Source organism: Ceratina calcarata, unplaced genomic scaffold, assembly GCF_001652005.2.
Source record: "Ceratina calcarata isolate Rehan_Ccalc_2016 unplaced genomic scaffold, ASM165200v1 scaffold541.2, whole genome shotgun sequence".
In the NCBI taxonomy this organism is placed as follows: Eukaryota; Metazoa; Arthropoda; class Insecta; order Hymenoptera; family Apidae; genus Ceratina; species Ceratina calcarata.
Window position 1 is genome coordinate 144,203 of NW_017176579.1, and position 11,271 is coordinate 155,473.

The 11,271-nt window shown below is 36.3% G+C and overlaps 2 protein-coding genes across 7 annotated transcripts in view; one reads left to right on the plus strand and one right to left on the minus strand.

The window, feature by feature from the left end:
• The window catches only part of LOC108628838 (calcium/calmodulin-dependent 3',5'-cyclic nucleotide phosphodiesterase 1), a 141,698-nt gene extending 135,073 nt beyond the window's left edge, over positions 1–6,625 (plus strand). For all 5 annotated transcript variants that reach the window (XM_018031034.2, XM_018031032.2, XM_018031033.2 and 2 more), the window contains 7 exons: positions 772–1,021; positions 1,580–1,837; positions 2,244–2,413; positions 2,711–2,956; positions 3,363–3,589; positions 3,691–3,780; positions 4,014–6,625. In XM_018031034.2, coding sequence (XP_017886523.1) covers positions 772–1,021; positions 1,580–1,837; positions 2,244–2,413; positions 2,711–2,956; positions 3,363–3,589; positions 3,691–3,780; positions 4,014–4,108 — 1,336 coding nt within the window. In that variant the 3' untranslated portion in view covers positions 4,109–6,625. The remainder of the gene's footprint in view (positions 1–771; positions 1,022–1,579; positions 1,838–2,243; positions 2,414–2,710; positions 2,957–3,362; positions 3,590–3,690; positions 3,781–4,013) is intronic.
• The window catches only part of LOC108628839 (alpha-glucosidase-like), a 51,075-nt gene that overhangs the window by 36,745 nt on the left and 3,059 nt on the right, over positions 1–11,271 (minus strand). The window lies entirely within an intron of this gene.

The following is an 11,271-nucleotide window of genomic DNA, read 5'->3' on the forward strand; positions in this document are numbered from 1 at the left end:
ATTACGACTTGGTGTTTTCATATAATATACAATTTTAAAGAACAATTTTTTTATCAAACGAAGTTTGTGAAATTTTTCATCAATCGGTTTCTGCGGTATAGTTATCAAACATGTACAAAGGGAATCGAAAAAAAATGCAACAGTTGCATATACACGATAAAAAAAAGAGATAAAAATCAGAAGCGCAGTTTCCAAAAGCGCACCAGAAATGCTCGCAGCACAAAGCAGTGTAATACGTACAAGAACTCCTCTCACATGGTTCCCAACTGCATCGAACCATTAACCGTAAAAAAAAAACACAGAAAAACATGACTAGGTAGTGTATCCAACCGCAACTATGCAACTTCCATTATTATCTTTGCTTTGAAACAAAATCCACATGGTACCTATGTTCAGAAATCATACTAATTATCTTTACTTATCAATTACAAATTCAGGCGTGAGAACGCAATTTTTTAAAAATGATCGTGACAAAATAATACCCTCAAAACAATTGTACCGAGCGTTTCTTTTTTCTTATCACAGAGAAACATTGAGCTTTATAACTCAATGGACAGAAATCAAGAAACGTAAAAGATGAAATCGGTTAAGAGAGGGAAAGAATTGTATTCTAAATAGGGGAGACCACAATTATACGCATATTTAATTTAATTTAAAAAAAAAAGAGAGAACTAGCAAAGGTAGGGGGTTTGTCCATTGTGATTCGGAGCCGATTCGCGATCGTGCCCTGGTCTCACCGCGTATCATTTAACCGGTACTCGTTTTCCTTAGGCGGCTGGCCGACGAGGATGACGAACTCTCGGAGGTGCAACCGGACGCGGTGCCGCCGGAGGTACGCGAGTGGCTGGCGTCAACGTTCACCAGGCAGCTCGCTACTACCAGGCGGAAGGCCGACGAGAAACCAAAGTTCCGCTCGGTCGCCCACGCGATCAGAGCTGGGATCTTCGTCGATCGGATCTACAGGCGGGTGACGAACACCGCGCTCATGCAGTTCCCGCAGGAGGTGGTCAAAGTGCTCAAGGTACAAACCTTATAAACGTCTATTCATTGCCGAGAATTCTTGTTGCTAAACTGCAGTTTTTTGTGCAAAAAGACACAGTTTTGATATTAATTAAAAAAATGTAATTTAAATAGCATTGTCCTTCATTGTTTAAACAATTGCGGCATGCATGAAGCTTTTCATATTATACAGGGTGTTCAAAAACAACCATTCAATATTTATATGGTATATAGGATGCACTGTACTGAGAAAAAAAGCTTTACTAAACATAGATCGGAAGATTGTTTGATTCTTAATAAATGAAACCAGTCAGCCCTTCACAAAAGTGACATTTCATTTATTAAATATATTTCTTGAATGATCTTGTATATCATCCTAAGTTCGTTCATTGATATCAATAACTGCATTCATCGTGTTTTAAACAAAAGAACACAGAAAATAATTTTCTTGCGATAATTCATTCATTCGTTTCTTCAATAAGTTCGTCTTTGAATTCAATGAATGTATAATTGAACTTATAATAGTCTACAATTTCATGGAGTTCTGGACAGACTGTAATTAATCTTCTTTTGATTAAAGACTTTGGACGAATGGTCGTTCGACTTGTTTTCGTTGAGCGAGGCGGCGATGGGCCAGCCGGTCAAGTATCTCGGATATGATTTACTAAATCGATATGGGATGATCCATAAATTCAAAGTACCAGCGACGGTGCTGGAATGCTTCTTGGGGAGGGTCGAGGAGGGTTACTGCAGGCATCGGAATCCGTACCACAATAATCTACATGCAGCTGATGTCGCGCAGACCATGCATTACATCTTATGCCAAACGGGACTTATGGTAAGTCTCCGAATGAGGTTTATAGTAGCAATTAAATTTCTTTTGTTTCTGGTCAACATTGGAGAAATCTTTTTTGGGTTGCAGAACCCTTACTCTCTAAAAGTTCTAATTTAGTATAATGACGATGATTCATTATATTATAAAAATGGATGAACAAAGACCAGAATCGAACGAAGAAAACCAGTTAACCGCAGTTTCTCGAACTAGACAATCGTGTTGCAGCCAGGAGTTAGTTGTTGAAAAGTTAGCAAACAATCGGTTTCCCCGTTCGAGTCTCTCAAGTATCTACGCGCAAAACGAACGAATCCCGCAGGACGCGTCGCAAACAAATTTCAGCTCGTCCGATTCTCTCGCTCCGATCATTTCCCATAGAAAAAAGTAGAAATAGAAGTTCTCTGTTTCATAGAATTGGCTGACCGACCTAGAGATATTCGCTACACTGGTGGCCGCGATTATTCACGATTACGAGCACACTGGGACCACAAACAATTTCCACGTAATGTCCGGCAGCGATACGGCACTCCTCTATAACGATCGAGCTGTGCTCGAGAATCACCACATCTCCGCGAGCTTCCGGTACGTACGAATTTCATATTGTTAACAATTCTATTTACAATGATCAGTCTTCATTTCAATTCTCATACAAAGTTCCATCAAAACTTGTTTACTTCATTTAAAATATATTTATTCCATAGTTATTAGCATTTTATAAATCATTGAATACATAATATAGTAAAGATAATAATAAGAATGTACAAATTTAATGCAATGCTGTTATAAAAATTAATTCGCTAGTTAGTAATTAAATTGCTGTAATAAATGACTTTAATAGACTGGATCAAATCTGAATTCTGAACAAGAGTATTTCTTCAGGATACTGAGAGAGGACGAGTGCAACATACTGCAGAATTTATCGAGGGAGGAGTTCCGCGAGTTCCGATCATTGGTGATCGACATGGTACTCGCGACCGACATGAGTTTTCACTTCCAACAGCTGAAGAACATGAAGAACATCCTCAGCCTGGCGGAGCCGAGCGTCGACAAGAGCAAGGCAGTCAGCCTCGTTCTCCACTGCTGCGACATCTCGCATCCGGCAAAAAGATGGGATCTTCATCACAGGTACGACTTTACGATTGTTTTATAAATTTAACAGTCGTTTTCAACGGGGAAATAAATAAAATTTAAGTTACAGTTGGGTTCAATTAAAATCGTGCAAGTTTAACCAATTCACAAATGAAGTTGTTAAAGTAATATCTTGTTTCTGACATATTCTTTAATGAAATTTTGCAAGAAGAAAGAAATACTTCGTTTGTGAAGAGTTTCTTTTAAGTAATTTTCTTGATCATTTCACGAAATCTTCCTTCAATTCTCATTTTGTTTAATGAATAACTTTGTTTACTGTTACATATTAAAAAAGAACTATCTTTTATACGAACAAGTTAAACGATCAGATTTCAAATTTTGTTTCCACTAAAATATTTGAAGGGATTTTTAAAGCATTTCGATGTACCTATTTTTTATACAGATGGACGATGCAGCTGCTGGAGGAGTTCTTCAGGCAGGGTGACAAGGAAAAGGAACTCGGGCTGCCGTTCTCGCCGCTGTGCGATCGCAACAATACGCTGGTGGCCGAATCGCAAATAGGATTCATCGAGTTTATCGTTGAGCCGAGCATGCAGGTGTGCAGTGACATGTTGGAGACGGTTCTCACTCCGTTGAACGTCAAGGAAAGTGTCGACGAGTCAAACAACGGTGAGCGATAAAGCCTCCCTATCTGTGTCACGCTTTAATGCGTTTCGTTTACTTCCATCTCGACACACCGCGTTCCTATTCACACAACGAATAATCCGCAGGTTCAAATGAAAGAAGATTCAAGATCGGCAAGCCCTGGATTCCTTGCCTCGCTGAGAACAAGAAAATTTGGAAGGAACAAGCCGTTCGAGGTATCGTCATATATTCAATCGTTTTCTCATTTAACATCCATTTGTCGATATTGATTTACTTGTGCAATATTAAAATATCCTGTGAGGCATACTCAATTTTTTCATGAATTCTTTAATTCCATTTTAATTATAATATGACATCAACTTGAAAATTCATGCTTGATGTTAAGAATGATTTATAATATATTTATTAAATTTTTATATGAACAAATGCATATCTTTTTATTGAACAGACGCGGAGGCTCGGGCGCAAAAGGAGCAGGAGCAGAAAGCGAGCAGTGAAAGCCGCGAGGACGGGGATACGACGCAGACAGCGTCCGAGGAATGAAAAATCCGACGTGCCGTCGTGTTCTTCAGGAACATATGTAATTTTAGGCTACGGAGAGGCTCATGAATTCACGCGTAGAGCAGTCACGTATCTACCGTGCCGGAGTCTCAGTGGTATATGTAAACGCGACGAGCGACGTCAAGAAAGTGATCTGGCTAAATCATTAAGCGGACGCGAGGAAGTACGATTATTCAAAGCCCGATTCGTATTCAACGTACAGGTTTGGAATTCCGTGAGCATGTACATGTTAACAAACAGTTTTTGATGGTAACAAAAGCGGCACGTAATGTGAATCCAATTTTACAATTGATCAGAAATGAGAAAAACGTTTCAGTTCCTCCTACATTTTATACGTGTGTTTTACATTTGATTTCGAGTATTTGACGTCAACAGTGAGCAATATATCATTTAAGTAAATATATTTGCCATTGCATTTTGCATCTCAAACAATTTATAATTTAATCAAAATCTAATCCATTTCAAACATAGAATGATACTGAATACAAATAATATAAATATTTTTGAATTTACTCATTTTCTACGTGGATTTTATTATTAGGTTGAAGTTAATGATTGATCGAAAGCTGCTTGCGAGGAATATACAGAAGACGAAGTCCTTATGGCTAATACGATTCGAATGTAAAAAGAATACTCCTGTGACTATTTATACCATTTATTTATCGCGTTTATACACGTCATCGATTCTCGTCGTTACCCTTTTTATCACTCGACCGAACCATCCCTTTCGCAGATCTATGTCTTGTATTTCTCGTCTCGGTTTTCCTCGCGATCGACACAAAGCACGTCGCATTGTTCACTATGCTTGTCAAAGTTCACGAGACGCTACGTTGCCGTCAAGCAGGTCCAGATTCGTACCTCCACAGTAATTTAACTTTGAGATGAACGCTTTGATCAGTCATCAAACAATTAACAATGTCAAACGAATTAAGTTTATTTAATTATATGTACGTAACGAATGAAATAAGTTCTTACGTCTCTTGTCTATTTCCATAAAGCGCATTAATTCATTCAATGTCAAATTATAAAATAGTACTTTGAACCAATTTAATGTAATCGAAGAAAGTAGATTATAAAAGAGTCAGTCGTCACTTTCCGAGCTTATCTCGCGCATATATTACTATTCGAAACATATAATAGAAATTATAGATCGTTGAGTTTTCATCGTAAGGGTAGCCTAAAATTACTGAAATGCTGCAGTAGGCGGCGAAAATCGAGCACACATTAATACACACAAGAAAGGAAGTAAAGGAAACGAGAAAACCGTACGTACTTAGAGCACAATCGCCCGTTCTCGATTAAGTGCTAACGAGTGTTGAAGGGACGCTAATTATAATAGTAATAATATTAATAATGGTAATGATAATGTCGTCGACGGGTTTTCCGTAGCGTACCGCTCAATGGGAACGCTGTCTTTGTCCGTACCTGTTTTTTCTTACAATTAGTGTGTAACTATCAGCGTACGTCTCTTCATAGGAACGAAGACTTTCATCTTTGAAGAAACGAGCAACATGATAACAAATCCACTCGTTAGTTATAACAATTTCTCATGTCTTTCTTCACAATGTCTACATTTGTCTTCACCCCAAATATTCCATATTTACATTTTTATTCAGTTAGTAACGGAGTAACTATACACTTACAAATAGACTGCGTATTTTAATGCATTTAGCATGAACATACTAAATTCTAAACAACACAGTATTCAAAAATATAGAAAATATTAGAAGCAAAGTCCATGATACTATATTTGAGTGAAAACAATATATATATCAATCCCATTTTTTGATTATTTATTCCAAACATTATTTTTCGGCTGCCTACTTTTAAGGTACATAAATTAGAACCTGTCCTTTGATTTTTTTTTTGCAAAGATCAAGAGACTTAAAATTCTTCATCAAACTCTTACGAATTTTAGAACGAATTCTCTGAATCACTTGTGTTTGTTTTTACATAAAATAAAAAGTCGATCGGTTCATCAATCGATCCGTCGCACAAGCGTCGAAATTAAACACGATGTCGCATCAAGTTGAAAGTCTTCGGGCTAAGAACGCCGAGCCCCATGCCGGTTTTTCTCGATACGGGTGTGAATTTCTCCGCGACAAGAGGAAATTTCGCCTGCTTTCCAAAATCTAGATTTTCATCAAAACCCTCTAAGACGATCCAATTTCTCCGATTTAATTTGTAAATTGTGAAAGAGCACGAAATTTTTATTATAATATTTTTCCTATGCCAAGAAAATGAAACACTTCAAGGTACGAGATGATATATTAAAGTTTAATTAATTGAAATGAATCCATTATGTCATGATGGATTAATAAAGTAAATTATGAATCTATTATGTATTATTGAAAGCAATAATCGTAAATTATGTGTCCAGGATATAATTTGTAATTCTTTTCTTCTTTATAATCATTAATCATGATCTCCAGGACATTTGCAGCAGACTTAAATTTATTAAACAAATCATGCTTCAATGAAAGTCGCTGTAAAATAAAAACGCTGTAATATGCATCAGATGATATCTAATGAAGAGGAAATCTGATACTCATTATTTAAACAGAATTGAACGAAAACCGAAACAAGTAAAAAGGAAGCTTGTTAACAGGAGAAATCGGATCATTAACGTGTGGATGAAATTCAGCTGGGGTAGCAACATCGTTGTATATAAACACTTACATTAGATGTGTATTCGTATATACACGTAAAGGTGCAGCTTTAATGTATGTAAATGTAAAAGGGAAATCACTAGCGTTTACTCGACGTGTGCTACTACCTACGTTTTCTGCACATGTACATACATGAATACCTCTGGAAAAGAATGAAAACAGCTGTCTGTATTCGTGTCCCAACGAGGAACGTCGTCGGAAATTCAGGTAAAAATTATAGTATCAGTTTTCTTTTATTTCGATCAAAGTTTAATATTCAGCACGGCTTTGGACAAGATGAAATTATTTACTGATCTTAATCAAATATTGCTTTTCCATGAAATATAAATAATTATTTATTATATGTTCAGTTATTTCAACGAGTGACCATTTTATGGAACATTGTATTGAATAAAATTCGATTTTTTCATTGACTTTTGCTAAATAAATCTGACGACATCTCCTCGTGTAAGTCCTTCATAGAATCGAGAGGCTCGTAGTTATCGCGAGAACGACGCGTTGTAAAATGTATTAACAACCTTAAATGTGAAATCTCTGATGCGAGTAATATTCATAAGCAACGTAGAAATTGTATAGGGTGAATTTCTAGCTCGAAGGTTAAACATATCCGTCCTATATTTACTTTATTCCTCTCCTTCGCGTACGCGCCGTGTTTTTATTCGCAGTTTATTTAAATAACAATAACTGTATTGAAAACAGAATTTTTCAGCCTCGCTACCTCTATTTGTCGATTAGATTAGAATGAATTAATAAAAATCATTTAGAATTACTTATCGATTTTATTAAAAGATTTTTTTTGTAAATTTTTAGAATGTAAATGTAATTAATCAAACGAATATGTCCTGTTTGAATGGAATTGCTGATGTTGAGCTATAAGAATTCGCAATTTCAAATTCTATTCCAGGATAATAAGATTTATAATAGTTTAATTGTATTAAGTATGATATTCGGTAAACACCAATTCGGCGCTTAAAAACACGACCCGTACCCTCATTTAAGTGCGAGTAAATTGTAATTGTACATAAGCGAATTGTAGGCGGGATCAGTTGCCTGTTCGCAACGCAACAATGGGAACGTTTGCCTGTTTTCGTTAGGCCGATTTCCGAAGCAAGACTGTGCACCGTGAGTTCGGATTCGTTGCAGTGGATCGTTCGAGTTAGGACCGCCGATTAATTAAGACACTCAAGCAAAATTATCTATATGATAGAAAACAATTGATTGATATATGAGTATAAAATAATGGAAAATTGGCAAATTGATCAGCAATTTCTTCGTTAATTAGTAATTTATTTAAATACTTGGGTAGCGACGCTGTTAAATCGGTGGTCCTAATCTTGATGACCAGGCACGCTCGCGTGATTCTTAATTCATTGTATTTCTGTCGCGACTGGCGAACGCGACATCCACGCACTTGCCAATTTCTGCGTTACGTGCTCGGCACGATTTCGTTTTCCTTCCCTGCAGCGGACGAGGGGCCAAAACGCGTGATAGAATTTTAATGAAAAAACTATATACACACGCATGCACTCATACAGGAACCATGTTCGTACCAATAAGAGAATACCTCGATAGGAATATACGCAAGCGAAGCTGACGTTTCAGTTATGTATAATTATCTCAGTAAATGTAATCTCGAAACTAAATATGTAAATGAATTTGCAAAGAATGTTGGATGTAGAAGTAGCCAAATTTAATCATTGTATTTTATGCCAGTATTTTATCAGAATAGACGTATCGCAAACTGATATTCTGTAGTACGTGAGAATTGTTTCGTGAGTAGATTCATGCAAATATAAGTGAAAGAACGTGTCCATATAAAAACGCGTGTAGTTTAATTCTTCTCATTGATACTACTTCCAATTCTTGATGGGAGTAATTGCACAATTTGCAATATTCTGTCAATAAATATGAACATGTCGTTTTTCATCTACACTGCTAAGAGTTATCTCGTTTAGAAACAAAGAAACGAATATAATAATATATGAATAATATGACATCGTGATGTTCGGTCTCGATTAATGTAATCTGGAATCGAATATCTGTGTGAAACAATACTAATCTACTAAACAATACTAAAAACAACAAATTTTTAATTTTGAATGTCTCTTTCCACAAATTATTCCGATTAAAATGACATCAAACACGATGTAACTTCTTAAGTAAAAACTGAATCACTAGCATTTTTCATGTATGAATAAACATAATCGAAATTATATCATGTTTGGTGTAACTTTAATCATAAAAGAATCTCATGAATATGATAAAACAATTTTGACTGAAAAGAAATCAAAAGCAAAAAGCTTGTAGTTGTATAAGTACTGTAACTATTAAAATATTATAAACTGCAATTCATGTTTCTACATCCAACTTCCTACGTAAAAAAATATTTTTATCACTGAAATTAAATTACTCTGCGTGTCTTCGCTCGCGTCATTCTCACCTTAATCGTTTAGAACTTTTTATGAGCAACTGGCCTTTCCTTATAGAACGAAACAAAAAAATGATGCGTGTCAAGAATGTGTCACAAGTTAAGAATGAAACCTAAAGTAATACATTCTGGATCCGTGTTAACCCGTTTCAAGCTCCTTGGCTTTAACTATTCTAATCAACAGTTTCCCAGATGTGGCACGTTATTACCTAGCAAAATTATTTGAACGATTTGGACAAATAAATGAAACTCTCAAGTTCGAAATGAAGTTTTGTTAAAGAACCGTGTATTTCAAAATGTTTGCAATTTTCCTCAAGCTTGCTCGCTAATCGCTTCTAGCTTGTGAGAGACGAGGCGAGGATGCATTTCACATGCATACCACTCCGCCGCTTAGTACGTTATCGCTCTCGAAACGAGGAGTTCGGCAACGAAACTCGTGATTCCGCTATAGTAGACGGAGAGTTAATCGTGGGATATTGAGAAACTGATGGATAGGATGGTTTAGCTAAGAAGGATAACACCGTAACGCTTCGCTCTAGGTGTACCTAGTAAGAAAGAAAAGTATAGATAATAAAGAAAAAAGATTATATAAGTATATTATACATTATATTACTGTACTATTGCTCGTGTACAGAAGGTCGCGAGACGGGAACCGATATTAGAAGAAAGAGAAATCGGAGATGGAGACATCAATATTCGACCAATAATCATAATTCCTAAGATAAGTTAAAAAGACATTCGTACTGCAACTTGTACTCTTCACATACATTCACGAACAGACATACACTTATACCTAAAGAGCACCCTTTCGAATCCTCAAGTGTACCAGATTTCGATTTTTGTCAGTTTTTACGTGGTCTTATAATGATAACACCGTAGATGTGGTAACGATAACTATTTATTAACTGTCGACTCAAAAAACCATGGAAATCGAACTACGCTTCTCTGTCGGTAGACACGACAGTGTTCGATTTTTATAGTTTTCAAACGGATCTACTATTACATATGATGGACTCACAGATTTTACGATAGGATTTAATCGATCGGTCGTCGTAAACGGCAAGAAAAATTCTAGGAAAACTGAACGAGTACGCTTATTCGTTTGTACGATGCGATGGTTCGATTTTTAATGGGATTTTGCATGGAACGTCGCGTAGCACGCTCGCCGATTGTAATGCGATAATGATAATAATTATAATAATCAATCGACTGAACACGTCGCGTTCCCATGAGGAAACGATGGAAATCGAACGGGTACACGCTTTTTCGTTCTGCCGTTCGGTTATCTCGTTTCTCCGAGAGCAGCGTTCGGTGTTTTATCGGCACAATTAAACCGCAACAGATGTGTACATAATCGATAAGGAGAACAAGATTACACAGCATTCAGCACCCGTGTCCGTTTGATGTGATGTAATTAAGTAACGACGTATATAAGAGGTACATACAAAGAAGAGAGGAAAGAGATCAAGTATANCGTATAAATACACCTCGTGTATGATTAGTATGTATTCTGCATAAATTCGCCGAGGGAATAAAAAATACTCGGTTAGTTATTGTTGTTTCTTATTCACCCGTTACATCCTTTTATGTAAAGAAGTTGGGTCAGGGAAAAGTAAGTTTTCACACGGAAGAGGATGAGTTACGTTTGTTCAATTTAAATATTAGATAATGCTGTATTGACCAACTTGCTAGCAGACGTACGACACAAGTGTATTTACAAACTGATAACGAGAAGAAATCCGGTAACCTATGTATATTAACTTTACTGGGTGGTGTGGCAGTATGAAATATGACTGAAATATTGATCATCACAAATTACAGACTCTATAGTGAATTTATTAATTATTTTAAGACTGCATATAATTACTAATTAGTATTATAGTTACAAAATGAGATACATAAAATGAGGGACTGAAGAAGTTTCGAAAATATTTAAAACTGTTATGTAGGGTGTCCCAGAAAAAGTGTTATAGCTGAAGAGAAGTGATTCCGTAAGTGTTTCTGAACAACAATTCCCTTTGCCAGAATGCAAAGTGAGGCATGGTGTT